Source organism: Maniola jurtina, chromosome 19, assembly GCF_905333055.1.
Source record: "Maniola jurtina chromosome 19, ilManJurt1.1, whole genome shotgun sequence".
NCBI classification, from domain to species: Eukaryota; Metazoa; Arthropoda; class Insecta; order Lepidoptera; family Nymphalidae; genus Maniola; species Maniola jurtina.
The window spans coordinates 11843118-11858582 of record NC_060047.1 but is presented as its reverse complement, the minus strand read 5'-3'; the positions used below and the strand labels follow the sequence as shown (position 1 = coordinate 11858582).

Here is a 15465-nt window from a genome sequence, read left to right as displayed (position 1 = left end):
TAATATGAAAACATTTCAATTTTTATTGCTTCTATGATTTATCGCTTTGTATGAGTGACGAGTGATGATGCTGCTAATGCGAGCTAAGAATCGCGTAATTGTACGAGAGATAAATAAAGTAAACAGGCATTAGATCGTAATATCGCGTTTATTAAAATAGACTTATGTTTTATACGTTTATTTTTATTCATATGCAACTAAATGCTATAGGATTAGTACAGTCACGATCCATTACTATTTAGCAAATGTGTATATCGAATAAAAATGTGTACATTAAAATAAAATATATATACAAAATATTATGTGTTATGTAAAAGTGTTGGTTAATCGACTGATCAAATGAGTAATCGTCAGTTAGGTGGTGGTTGAACCGGGCCCGTCCGCGGCGTGTGACGCAGCCATACTTGGAAATGTACGTATGATTCCGCTTACTTGCCACAGTCGGGCTCACATGCCGTCGCAATTATTGACGGCTGTTTTGTTTTCGAATTGCCGCATTAAGTTGGAATTTTGATCTTTCAAAATGGGAGGCTACGTTAATACGTGTGTTTACTGTTTACCTTCTGTCACGAAAGTGGCTTGTCAATGTTGGGAAGGGTAATTTTTGTTACTTAACGCAATACATAGTTAGCGAAAATATTTTGGTTCTTTTGAGGGTCCCGTAAAAGGGTGCCAACGGTACCCTATTACTAAGACCCCGTTGTCCATCCGTCCGTCTGTCTGTCTGTCTGTCAGCGGGCTGTATCTCGTGAACCATACCTAGATACCTGAAATGTTCACAGAATGTGTATTCCTGGTGGAATTTTGCTAAAACTTTTCTTAGTGGTTTTCTAACGCTATAAAGAAAACTCTGAAGAAATCTGAAGTTTTTCTAGTCCGGTTGGCAGTCAGTAATTTGAAAGAACTGCTCATAGATAGGTTTGACAGTTTATTTTTTTTCTCAATAGACTACAGTTTTATTTTTAATGTTTATAGTAAAAGTTTTACTTTCATGATACTTGAATTTTTTTATTTCTCTCTATAATGGTTGAAAGAGGTAGGTAGCTTTTATCTTATGAAAATGTAACTAAGTAGGCTATTTAAAATACTAAATATCTTATAAACAGTTGATACATGGAGTGGGATAGAGCCAAAGTTTTTTACTTATATTCACAACAAACATGATAAAACAAAGTAAAAAATATTCTTCTATTCCAAGCCATAATACACTATCACAACGCATTATCAAATTCCACTGAACAACACAATTCACAATAATCTGCAACAAGATTATTAGCTGGATTCATTCTCTATAAACAATACAAGATTATTAGCGAGTACATTTAATTATCAGCGCCCATAAACTATTAACTAACAAGTGCTGTAATTGGTTATCTAATAATTTCCAATCTCGGTTAGCGCCATGTGAGACTACTCTTATCCCGTTGCGTGTTCCGAGTGGGAGTCGCTCTTAATAAGACTTATACATACAATAATAACAATAGTATAGCATGTGGTACTTTGTGCTTTATGTGGTATAAAATAAGGATTATTTCACTAGTGCGGTAAAGTTGAGACGCGGGTTATTTATATATCGTGAGCACGAGGTTTGACAATTCGTACGGGTAAGGTGGAATGTTGGTAACGGGAACACGGCATCGGTATAGGCGATATGAGAGATCTGTTAGATTTTCTTGTATTTCATACTCGTATGTTTGGTATACGTTAGATTTCTCATGAGATCGATGTTAGGCCGTGACATACTTTTGTTTATAGTAAGTAGGCAGTAAAGTGTATTATTTAAAACCCAGTACGAGCTTTTGTAAAATCTTAAAAGATTTTTTTCACATAATAACAACTTCTTACAAGACATAGCTCGTTCTATAGTGTCCAACTATGTTAGCACTGATTTCTTTACAAACTATTTCTTGACATGAAAAATTATTCCGAACCAGGGTAAAGTTATTGACATAATTTTCTTTACTAAGCAGATTTTCATTATTTTTTAAATTTTCCATTTATTTATATGCTTTCATGTAAAGATGGTGGATAAGATAATTTTCATGTATAAGTCATCGCCAAAAATAGATAGACAGGACAAATGGCATCAAAATACCTAATAGCCGTAAGCAGTGATGAAGACGTGTTTACTGGGATATACCAGGATAGTTAGCTGGGATAACATTTTTTTAAATTTATAGACCTGCTTGACCTGCTGGCAAGTAATGATGCAGCCTAAGATGGAGCGCGCTTGCCTAGAAGACCATAAAGTGATATCGGAGCTAAAAATGAGTCTTATAGAATTTTCTAGATAGAAAAAGCACTAAACCGAACTAGTGGTACAACCATTATCAACGGACGGAGAATTTAAAAAAAAGATTCCGACGAATTGAGAACCTCCTTCTTTTTTCGAAGTCGGTTAATAAAATCATCGTGAATTTGTTAATACTAAGCAGATTTTCATGTAATCTACCATCAAAAATAGACAGACAGACAGACACAGGGGATCAAAATCCCTAAAGGTAAGTAATGAACAAGTCATGTTGAGTGGGGAGTGGGGACTGGGGTGCACCAGGATCGCATGAGCTAGTCGTAGGCCCATATCAGCGGTACAAGCGATCGCACTTAACCGTCACTTACGTATCAAGTCTGCGGCGCTATCATTCAGCGTCGCGCGCTGCATTATAGCTCGAGAGACAGTTGCAATATTTTAAATGAATTGAGAAATTGGACCTTGTTTGGGTTCTCAACCCGAAGGCTGCCAACGGTACCCTATTACTAAATACCGGTCTGTCCGTCCATCGTCTGTCTGTCTGACAGTGGGCTGTATCTCATGAACCCTAATAGGTAGAGTTGAATTTTTTTCTTTGGTTTCTACTCTGACTACGTATCAATAATTGTGTGTAAAAATAAAACAAAAAGAATAATAGATTGAGGTTTATGATCATTAAGGACTGTTCCGATATGACTTGTGTAGACTGTAGGAGCGAATTAAAGCACGAGCGCAGCAAGCGCACTTTTTTACATAACAGACGATTATAAAATAAAATCCTGATGGAAATAAGTAGTAGGTAAACGGTGTACAAATGAAAATACATAGGTTACGAAAAGTAAACTCAGTACAAACTACAAAATCCTCTTCAATTATTCATTCTTTGCCATCTTTATAATGTACTAGCTGATGCCCGCGACTTCTTTCGAGTGGATATAGATTTTTTAAAAATCCCGTTATAGCTCTCTAATTAAAGTAGCCCACGTGTTAATCCAGGGTATAATCTATCTCCATTCTTTTCAACCACATCTGTCCAGTAGTTTTTGCGTGAAAGAGTAACAAACATACACACATACACACAAACTTTCGCCTTTATAATATTAGTGTGATTCCTAAGCAATGAAACGTTACAGCTGTCTCTCCGGCTACATCGGTATCACGTCTGCAGCGCTATCATTCAGCGTCGCGCGTTGCATTAGCGACGTCGCCGGCCGATAATTTATTGGACACCTCCGCGCGGCCATGCGGCCCTGCTCGCCACGGTGTTGATAGTGATGATGATTAAAATGCTCTCCTGATAACCTAATGGGTCCCTTCTTCCTACACCGGCAGAATCTCATGTAAATAACCTATACGACTCAATAGTATGGAAACAGACTGAAATCAGAATGGTCGTACGTTCAAGTCGAAGTCGGTATTTTGCTGTGTCTTCAGCTATTTCCTTATAGAGAGAGAGCCAGCACTTGCCAGACCTTCATTATTTTATAAAAGCTGAAAGTTTCTCTGCGTATTGTCCCCAACACAGGAACGATCAGCGACTGAAGTTTAGATCATGGTGGCTTTGGGAGATTACAGGTAATGAAAGTATGAATAGTTTTGAGGAGGTTTACCATTTATAATAATTATGTGCTGTAGGGATTCCGGGCAGTAGACTTAATTTCCAAACCGACTAATGGCTTGTTAAATGAAAACGCAAATCGATTAGTGATATATTGGCCATTAAACATAGAACTGCATTTTGAAATGACAAGCATTGTAAAGCAAGCTCCACATAAAATTATAATATAATGAACTAATACCACCGACCCTACGAACAATGGACCCGTTAATTGAGCCCTTTGTCCGCTCGAATAGAAAATTTCATGTTCAAGCTCACAGTCGAAACGGCGGAATGGCGTAATTTCGTTTTATTGCACGAGAGTTTTAATGTAAATCACTCGGCTTTGTACCCAGGACACTTGGATGCGTCTAATGAATTTAATTGCAAATTTTCTTGTAAATTTTCATATTTATTTTACTGCTGAGGAAGTTAATTTCATATTGCCTGTCTCTGTCTTGTTTTATTTTTGTAATCTCAGGCTCGAATGAGACTTTTGAATGAAAATATTCTCCAACCTTTTTAAATCGGTTGCTAACTTGAACATCTAGGTAATAAGCTCGTCCCTAGAGTTAATAAAACGAAATGAGTTTATTTATTTCACGTAGCACAGCTTGTGCCACTTATGATAATAAATATGTCAAGCTCAAGACTCTACCACTGGTTCGGAAAGGTTCGAAGTTTGCAGGACTAGGCCAAAGGGCCTAGGACCACACTAGAACGCAGAATCATGTAGGTACCTACTTAACGTAAGACAAAAAAAAAACTGTTTTTTATATTTTTCTTATGCATACTAATAATGATATATAACTAACGTGTGTATTTTTAAAACGCAAAAGGTAAACCTACCTATGCTTGCTCTGCAGCCGTCAAAATTACTCGTATTTTTTTAAACACGTGTGCATACAAAAAAAATGTTTACCTATTTTTCAAAACTTAAATTTCGAACACGCGATTCGAACGCGGAAAGAAAAACAGTTTGTTATGACGTGTGTCGCGGTAAAAGTAAAGTTATTGTTCCATTTTAAATTCGCTTCCCAGCCACCTTCTTCTATTCCTCGGTTCCTAGTAATCCGTGGATTCGGCGTGGCGCCTTTGATACGCGAGCGTTTAGTAACCGTTGCCTGGAACCGCTTGTTTGTTTGTCGGGCTGTAAAACTGTTACGAATCGTAAACGGTCGTGTGTGGTCAGCCCTTACGACGAATTCCGAACAGATGTACGGAGATCAAAAGACTCGCTGGTGATAAAAAAAGTTAATGCGCATCACAAGTAACAACTCAGTACTAGAAAATTGATCGCATCAGACGCACTGACTTGGTTGGCGCGAGATACGAGTACGACAACCATTCTACGCGACAGCAAGCAGTTTCTGGATTTATCTGCCTGAATCCATACTCTAGACTAAGATGTTTTAATAGGTACATAAAATGTTGGGTCTATTATGGAAATAATATTTTCTAAATAGGTTTTCCTCTACGCGAAAGTGAGACATTACCAACTGGGCGATTAAGGTAAAATGGCATGTCGCATTACAAAAGAAATCTCCAGGATATTTTCAGGATTTTGATATATCATTTTATGGTGATCGCTCACCTGGTAATCGGTATTTTCATAATAATATTTTAATTTTGATTTGGGACGTTTTTCAGAAAATACGTCCAAATATTGTAGGAGTCTCTGTCGGATGCTTGTGCCAACTAAGTTGGTCCGTCTGTTGCCAGCGTCTGTCGGTTCGGAAGCGTCGCTCGTCCTGTATTTTTCTTTCTCGTTACACGCCATATATTCTCCCTTAACGCACCGCGTGAGGGGTGGGAATAACATTCCCATTTTCCAGGTATTTCCCGTCCTCCATATTGGCAGGATTTGTTGAGCCCCGCGTCGCAATCATTAGCCCGCGGAATCCTCTACATCTCCCTGATGCCCTGCTAGCTATTGGAAAATTTACCGGGATTTGCTTTCCTCCATTTTCACTGCATCGTAGATAAAAAAGCTTTCCTAAGACACCCAACATAAGCGAAGCTGCCTAGAAAATGAGGTCCACGTTCGTTAGTTTCAATTTTAATACGCGTACCTTTCCAAAAAGCAATCAAAACGCAATACAGTATCGACGCAGTTGCAAAAACGTCGATCCCTTATGCTAAAAGATTTGGTCCCACGTCTGATAACAGCTTCACTGTAAAAATAGGTAAGCAATACATATTTTAACCTTACATAATTTTGGAATTATGTTAAAAGTTGACTAAATGACATACTTATTATTTAGGTAAAAAAATGATTACGGCATCGTCACTAGATTCTATTCAACAAAGTAGTAAATAAACTTATCGAACTTTTTATGGATACCTAGATATTTCCACGTCTTTGAAAGTAGAAAAAGAAATACCTTAATCTACACCTACAAATTTTTCTGAGAGTCAAAAGCTGCACTATCATTTTGGTAGGTACCCAGAAGTAACCATCGAGAACTTTTGATGCAAACCTAGATTTTATAAGTCTTGGAAAAAAAAAAGCAACAGATACTTAATCTACACCTACAAATCTCTCTGAGAGTCAAAAGCTGTAGGGCTATTCTGTAAAGCCATTTTCGTAATTCGACAAGTGAATTCGCGATGAGTTTGATAATTTGCATTCTGTAAAACTCGATAGTACAGGTGGCGCCGCATTGACGAATGCGGCGGTGAGATAAACTACTTCGTTAGAATAAATGAGGAGTAATTTGACATAAGTGGTATTCTGTAACGCCATTCCTTGCTTCAATCGAGCTTCGATTGTCGAATTACGTCATCTCGAAGCTCGTATCCACTTGTCAAACATAAAGTTATGCGAGAGCTATCGAATTAGGAGTGAGTTGTTGCTTTTGGTGATTTTATATTAAACTAGAGAATGCCCGCGACTTCGTCCGCATGGATTTAGGTTTTTAAGGATCCCGTGGGAACTGTTTAATTTTCCGGGCAAAAAGTTGCCTATGTCAATTAAGTAGATAGACGCAAGCTACCTCGATACTAATATTAAACTAGAGAATGCCCGCGACTTCGTCCGCATGGATTTAGGTTTTTAAGGATCCCGTGGGAACTGTTTAATTTCCCGGGACAAAAAGTTGCCTAGTCAATTAAGTAGATAGACGCAAGCTACCTCGATACTAAATGTCATACAAATCGGTTAAGTGGATGGGTTGTTAGGAATCCCGTGGGAACTCTTTGATTTTCCGGGATAAAAAGTAGCCTATGTCCGTCCCAGGGATATAAGTTAACTCTGTACCAGAATTTCGTCAGAATCGGTTAAACTGTTGGGCCGTGAAAAGGTGGCAGACAGACAGACGGACAGACAGACACACTTTCACATTTATAATATTAATATGGATATTTATTAAATATCATTTTTGGTTTAAAAATATTTATTTTCTCAATAATTTATTTTACTTTATACTATAAAAAATATACTTATAGAATTACTTAACTGAGATTGTATATAAATTAAATTTTTAGTACCTACTTAGAAGTAAGTATGCATGCAATAAATAATTCTAATTTTTCCTGTATTCTTATACCTACACTATAATATTATCTAAATAATTACATATTTACAATTTTACCTAATTTAATTTAAGATAATAGAGCCACGGCTGTAGGCTGTAGCCTAAGAGATACTAGTTGTCTTACATGAAATAAATAACATTTGATTTGATTTAAAAGTGAAAAGGGATGATAGATTTAAAACAATATTTTTTATGTATATGAAAAAGGACAATGATCCAAAAAACGATCCAATAAAGCTACTACTATTAATTATTTTTTCAAAGCTTCCGCCAGTAGCTTTAACCCATCCCCGATCGCCTGCGATGCCAACGAATTGCGGCGGTCCACCTTAATCCGCTGTTCTTCTACTGCCAAATCGCTCTGTCCTAACCGTATCCCTTTCGTACGTATGGTTGACAATCCTTTCAAACAGCAACGAATTGGGGCGGCCCAACTCAACCCGCTGTTCTCTCAATCTCTCTGTCATTCTAGAGAATTGAGACAGCTGTTGAGATGGAGGTGCCACTGTTAGTCGTCTTTGGCGACCTCGACGGTTGGATGGCGCTATAACAAAAAATTTACTTAGATAACATTTAGTAGAATTTAATTCAATATTTTGATTCAAAAGTACTTGTAAAAGGTATATTTACAGACACTAAAAATAATTTTATTGTGGGATAGGTAATCTAAATTTATTGCATTGACTAGTTATCTTGTAAATTATAATTACTTGTAATCGGGGAAGGTGGCTGGGGGGTGGTGGGGGGGGGGGTGCAGACGGAGTTTTTTTAGATATAATATATGTATTATATAAGTTTCTAGGTGATGCTCGCTACTTTGTACGGGCAGATTTATATGATAATAATGTTTCCTCAAATTAAAATTTTCAAAATATATTTCATGTACAGAAATTATCCAGTTACAGTTTTATTATAAGTATGGATAGGCATCTTGTATTGAAACAATCTCATACAAGTGTAAATTAAAAACTTATAACACCCCCCACAAGTGAAGGTTACAGTAATAATTAGAAAAAAGCTGATAACTTTCAAACGGCTGAACCGATTTTCTTGGATTATAGCTAAGAACACTCTCGATCAAGCCACCTTTCAAACAAAAAAAACTAAATTAAAATCGGTTCATTACTTTAGGAGCTACGATGCCACAGACAGATACACAGATACACAGATACACACGTCAAACTTATAACACCCCTCTTTTTTGGTCGGGGGTTAAAAATTAGATATTAACACAAATCAATAGCAAATTAGCCTTACCCTAGTAGAAATGACTGAATCTGACAGTGTGCTCGGAGTGCTTCTGTAAATGTGATGGTCCTAAAACAAATTCAAATAATGTGAATAACAAATAAAATGTAAATAAATGCATATTATAGTATTTGCCTTTTTTATTTGTCACTGACAGATGTTAAATACAACACTGTGGCTATTCTGTTGTACGTAGACGTTTTATATTAACAAATTGAAATTTAATGCTATCCCTTACCACAGAGAGCATTATGAGAGAGATAGCAATATAGGTAGTATATAGGTAGGTAGATAGGTCTAAACCTGTAATTTTAGAGATTGTGTACTTACAACAGAATTAGTCACACTATATACTTTTTGTTTAGTATCACCCAATTGAGGTAAAGCTTTAGATCAAATGCTAGTGCTAATAACCTGGACCAACAGCTTAATGTAACTGAATCAGAGCACATTAAGCACAACCAAGTTTTTTAAACAAATTCCGATACTTTTTAGGTATATGTTAACAGGTACAAGTACATTGACTTACTTCTGTTTGAGGCAGAGCATCAATTTCCAGCAATTGGGATCCCAACAATGAGATCCACCACCAGTAGCGAAGCTTTCTCCGCCCATGAGAGTTAAGATTTTTTCTTCCAACTCATTTAGCTCCACCACCTTTGCCCCACCACCACTTATTTCTAGCACGATAACGAAGAGCGCTCTTCTTATCTGCCCAATACTAAAACAATTTTAATAAGCATATTATTAGGTAGGTATGCACTTAAAACTAATTAATTATGAGTTGCTACGTAAATAAATAAAATGAACAACCTTGATCCACTGTTTTGATGTTTTCACACATCCTCCCAGGCTGTTAAGTTGGAGTGCCAGTGCCTCCCAAGATCTTCTGGTTGCGTCCCTTGCACTAGGCACTTTAGAGAAACCCTTTGCAAGGCTTGGGTTTCTCTGAAGGTACTCCAAAAGAGACTCAATTTGAGCCCGAGAAGGATGTGATGCTCTTTCACTGGTGCTGTATGTATTACGAAAGGTATTCTTGTTAGACACTCATGTTAAACTATTTAATTTGTAACTAAACAGCATTACAATACTTACTTCATTTTTTATAAACTATATACTCAAAAAATTGCTCAAAAATCACTCAAAACTTAGAGTAAACAAATCACAATTTGAATTCGATCACTAATGTCACTTGGATTGTAAACAAACTTTTAACTTTTTAATTCGCAGCCGTTTTGCGGCAAAGGTCTATCGTCGTATATGTAATTTCGGTATTTCATACATTAAAAAATGAAATTTATTTTTTTATGTGTACATTTCTTAGTAACAAAACAATAAATCGTAGGTTTTATCAGAAATGTGTACGTATTTTTCAAACAGAAGGATTTAACTATTTTACCGATTTCTCTAATCATAGAGAACACATCCCTAGTCGTTCGAGTTCGCATTCCAAACTCACTTCACTTCGCATGTGTGTAGCAGATGTTTACAGAATACCAATCTGAGGTGAAGTGAGATTGCTTTCGAAGTGAGCTATCTCACTTGAGTGAGCTTCGATATCGAGATGGTATTTTAGTGAATAGCCTTGCTGCACATTATCATTTTGGTAGGTACCGAGTAGTGCGCGGCGTATCCGGGGGCATATCTTTTATCATTTCTGGTCCCGATCCCGGAGCAAATCCCCGTATCCGGGTATACGGGTAGATCCGGTAATCCCGGTTAATATCGCCCGTGCCCCGGGAACGCGCTTTACATTTGATAATGGAGTATTAGAGATATAATTGCAGATGTTATAATACATTGATTGCAGGAAATATCTTGTTTACATTTGCATTGTTCATTTAAGTTTCAAGACTTTCAAGTCGCACTTGGATGTTAAGTGGCTTCCTAAACTGTTAAATACTTTAAAGAGAGTGAAGGAATGTAATTGTTTGAGGTGTGATATTTGTCAAACTACTTTAAAGTAAGTACTTGAAGTGCTTCAATAAATCAATTTAATAATAATCACTTTAGAGGACGTGAGAGTGGTTATAGTGAGGTAAAATTATAGAAATAGGGAAAGGTCGATAGTCATAAAATATACCTATAGGAATTACGAGGAAAGAAATTATACTGCTATACGATGTTACCTATACTTACCTAGTTATTTTTTGGTGAATTTATAGAACTCTCTAATTATCTCCAACTTGCTCTTATTTTAAGTTGTAGTTAGACGAAAATATCAGTAATCATTACAGTAGAAGTTCACTGATAATATAATTTTTTCACTCTTTAGTGAAGACCTCTGCTTTTTAGGGTTCAGTTCAGAGAAAAAAGGAACGCTTATCCCTCCGTTGTCTATCCGTCTAACTGTCAAGGCTCGTCAAGGGAAAATCAAAACCTATAGAGTTCTTCCCGTTGACCTAGAATCATGGGCACGTGCCATGTAGCTATGTCTGATAGTACAAGTAAAGAAAATAATACGAAAACTATGAATCTGGGGTTACATCAAAAAAAAATGTACGATGGTAAGGAACCCTTCGTGTGGACCAACTCGCACTGGACCAGTTTTTTTACTCTTGAGAACCAAATTGATTATAAGAATTTGATTTTTGACTTTCAAAATGAACTTCTAAGCGTAGAATTATTCTCAACCAGTTTCTAAACCAATGGGAAATCTTGGCGATTCCCACAAACTCTCCGCGGTTGATACAGTAATACAAGCATTACAAGCAAGGTTTACATGTTAAAACAAAGCCGCTTCTCGGAAGGGCCGCCGAGTCTTTGATATCGCTCTAATAACAAATAGACAATGTTTCCTGCGCGCGCGCATTGTTAGAGGCAATGCGTTTGACGGCGACCATGTTTTGTGATCAAAAGTAGGAAAATCTGAAACTAGATACGTATTAATATTATAAAAAGTGGTGATAGTTTAGGGGTTGGGAGTTGAGACGTTAGTCTCTTATAAGGCGGGTCGGGGGTTCGATGCCGGCCCTCTCTAACTTTTTGGAGTCATGTGCGTTTTAAGCAATCACTTACTTTAATAGTTTTTTCCTTCACCGTTAAAGCAAGGTGAATCCTGCATTCTTCAAATCCAAAAATTATAAATAAATGATTGAAACATAAGCTGGTTCGATTCTTTTATACTTGAGTTGATTTTTCACTCCTATTAAAATCCAAAACGTAAAAATTAAAATAAGTAAGTAATATTGAAAGACAATTTAATGGAAGTTGACGACGAAGTGCGATGCCGTGTAGAAACCAAAGGGGTTTAATGAAAACTGCTATAGCCCTTCGAGGTTGGCCCGCTTCCATCTTAAACTGCATCATCACTTACCACCAGGTGAGATTGCAGTTAGAGGCTAACTTGTATCTGAATAAAAAAAAATAGTACCACAGAAAGCTAAGTGTTGGTCACCTTATTCCGTATAATGGCATAGGATAGATTTATTTTTGTTCATCAATCCGATATAGGACGTTACGTGTATCGGTTCACAGAAATATTCCCACTGTTTATGGATTCGGAGAAAGTTTTATTATTAGGAGAAATTTAGTCTTTTTGAAAACATTCCAAATTGAATTTTGTCATGAGACACACAAGGTTCGTTTTCTTTTAATTACGAGATACGTATACAAGTAACAATGCTACTGCATCTTCAGTACACGATTTAAAAGCTTACATTTTGTTAGTGCTGTTTTCTATAGGTAACCAAGCCTCAAAAGTAACAACTTTAAAAAAAATAGCGTGCAAACGTGCAGGTGGTTCACCTGATGTTAAGTGATTACTGCCACCCATGGCAACACTAGAGAAGCCGCCAATGCGTTGTCGGTCTTTCAGGTATTCTGGTATGTTGATCCGTGGAAAAACCTCATATTGAAATCTAGTGCTAACATAAGGGAAAATTGCCAAATACGAAACATTCGCTAGATACGGCATTGGGTATGCCGTATCGATGATACGGCATACTTGATCCAGTTGATTTTCCGAATGCCTAACGTAAAAGCCCGAAATCGCATCATTTGCCGAATTCCGATAGTGGAGTCGTATAATGATCGCAATGCAATGACTCCAAGTGTAGTGCTAGGGGGCAGGCCAGGTAGGTGACTGGCGAACACAAAGCTATGTCAATCCATCTTCCTAATAGACAACTCAAATGATGCTCTCAGCTGTCTGCCTCTTAGATGTCTGATAGATTTCCAGCAAATAAAACAACACCATCCGTTCGACAAGTATAATTGTTTTGACACACCATATTTCTTATCCTGACATTTCAGGTCAACTGCACTACCTCTTAAAATAGTTTCTTTGTTTCGAATTGTCATGTCTGTTTGTACTGTGACATGGAACAGAAATACCAGGCCAGCATGAGTGTTGGGAAGTTAATGTGATAATTAGACTGAAGATCAAACAGTGTAACTCTTTGCCTGTTATACACTTTTAGTACTTAGTTTTTTTGCTGTCACTCTTTACAATCGACAAGAAATTAAAAGCGCCCTTATGGCGTGATGGCCAATTGGTAAGTAGCCTATTCCTTCCCCAGGATGCAAGCTATCTCTATTCTACGTCATAATTAGTTGAAAGGATGAGCCGTTAAAAGTTAGTACACAGACAGACAGATATACTTTCGTATTTATAATAATAAGTAATATGGATGGAAGAATGTGGAATAAAAATGGAATCCCCTTCCGCCTTCCGTTTTTCCCGCCAATAACAATATTGGGACCTTCAAAAGAGTGAATAGGCATCTTCTGTGCAGACGCAGTCCACCTTCGACTTCATGATCACTGACTATTTGGTGTGATTGCAGTCTAGCTATATTTATGTAGCTATGGAAAATTTTTTTTTTTATTCAGATAGCTACAAGTTAGCCCTTTACTGCAATCTCACCTGATGGTAAGTGATGATGCAATCTAAGATGGGAGCGGGCTATCCTGGAAGGCGTATGGCCACAGATAGTATTTGGATTTCTGTGGGTATGGCAGAGCAACATGACAAAACAATCACATTATTCACCAGAAAATCTAAAAGTACACATAGGTTTCAAAACTATTTGCCTTGAGATTTGAGATCAAAACTGAATAGCGCTACTTAACGCTTATCTATCTTCTGATAAGGTTACAAGATTGCTTCGCAGGTACCTACTTACCACAATAAAGACGGCGTTTTAGATCACAAAGAAAATAGGACTATGAGTTTCATGAGAGGTTTAATTTGTTTACTTGATAAAGGAAAATTTTCAAATGGCACACATCACGCTTCATACTAATCCTACTACTATAAACGCGAAAGTTTGTATATATGTATGGATGTATCGATTTTTGTTACTCTTTCACGCAAAAATGACTGGATGGATTTGGCTGAAAGGGATGGAGATAGATTATACCCTGGATTAAGACATAGGCTACATTTTATCCCGGAAAATCAAAATGTTCACACAGGGTTTTACCACCTATATTCACGCGAACGAATTTTCGGGCATCAGCTAGTCTACACTATAATGAAAAGTTTTCTTCATTTTGACGATAAAGAAGCGGATAAAAAACGAAGATATCCTGGTGGTTAAGGGTTGGTCTCTTATTCGGGAGGCCGGGGGTTCGATCCCGGGCACGCAACTCTTTTCTCGGAGTTATGTGCGTTTCAAGCAATTAAATATCATTTGCTTTATCGTTAAAGGAAAACATCGTGAGGAAACCTGAGCATGAGAGTTCTCCATAATGTTTTTAAATGTGTGTGAAGTCTGCCAATCTATAGCCAAACCTTTCTTATTCTGAGAGGAGACCCGTGCCAGTGAGCCGGCAATGCGCTGATATGATGAAGGAAAATACACTTTCTGGTCATTCTTTTAACTCTATCTGGGTCCATCTCTATGTTTCTTTTATCAACTGCTCCTAACGACGTTATCACTTATCAGCCCCTGAGTTAAACGTCAAACAGTTATGGTATAAACCTGGCGTTTATCTTTACGACGCCTCTCCGCCTCCCGCGCCAGCTAATCTCTTGATAATGCTGTGTCAACTACTGTTCCATGCAACGGTTGGGACATTGGACAAATATTGGGCTACTGTGTGCTTAATATAAAACTTTCATCATGATCAACCCATTGCCAGCCCACTATTGAGGGTCTCTTCTCTCATTGGCGTAGGAGGAATTTATACTAATACTAGAGGATGCCCGCTGCTTCGCCCGCGTAGATTTCGGTTTTTAAAAATCCCGTGGGAACTCTTTGACTTTCCGGGATAAAAAGTAGCCTATGTCCTTCCCCGGGATGTATCCCATGTCTGTACCAAATTTCATTCAAATCGGTTCAGCGGTTGGGCCGTGAAAACGTAGCAGACAGACAGACAGACAGACAGATAGACAGACAGACAGACACACTTTCGCATTTATAATATTAGTATGGATTATAAAGAGGCAAAGTTTGTAAGTTTGTTTGTAGGAAGTAATCTCAGGAACTCCTGAACCGATCTTGAAAATTCTTTCACCAGTAGAAAGCTACTTTATTTCTGAGTGACTTAAAATTTTATTAAACTACCCCTGTGAACCCTTGCGGCGCGCTGGTATATTATACAAGAAACTTAATGAAAGTGAAGCGGACGGACCCACAAGAAAAACATTGACATCTTAAGGGCCAAAATCCCTAAAAAAATTGCCACAAGAGCGGAGTTAATAGAAGAATAATGAAACAATTACCCGTATTGGAGCTCGCGTGAGATTCCGTGGGGTGCATCGGACCCCAAACGAAAAATAATTTTGATAGACACTTCGCGTGCGTTAACCAATTATTGTGTCGTAATTGGTATTTGGCACATTATCGGCGCATAGAGTAACTATGGGTGGTTCTTTACACCTTGCA

At 37.5% G+C, this 15465-nt stretch overlaps 2 protein-coding genes across 4 annotated transcripts in view; both read right to left on the bottom strand.

The window, feature by feature from the left end:
- LOC123875258 (homeobox protein homothorax) overlaps positions 1-15465 on the bottom strand; it is a 476104-nt gene that overhangs the window by 223861 nt on the left and 236778 nt on the right. The gene's annotated exons all lie outside the window — the stretch shown is intronic.
- Positions 7362-10227, bottom strand: LOC123875261. Its single transcript, XM_045921009.1, has 5 exons — positions 9728-10227; positions 9443-9644; positions 9162-9190; positions 8642-8701; positions 7362-7928 (listed from the first exon to the last, which is right to left on the bottom strand). The coding sequence occupies exons 1-5, from the start codon at positions 9730-9732 to the stop codon at positions 7853-7855; spliced, it is 372 nt and encodes a 123-aa protein (XP_045776965.1). The 5' UTR covers positions 9733-10227; the 3' UTR covers positions 7362-7852.

What these genes read in the sequence shown, in the direction of transcription:
- LOC123875261 (XM_045921009.1), bottom strand. An exon ending in ATGCTCTGCCTCAAACAGAA is followed by an intron (nt 8,702 to 9,161) that starts GTAAGTCAATGT and finishes AATTTGTTTTAG; the next exon opens with GACCATCACATTTACAGAAG. An exon ending in ATTCAGTCATTTCTACTAGG is followed by an intron (nt 7,929 to 8,641) that starts GTAAGGCTAATT and finishes TTTTTGTTATAG; the next exon opens with CGCCATCCAACCGTCGAGGT.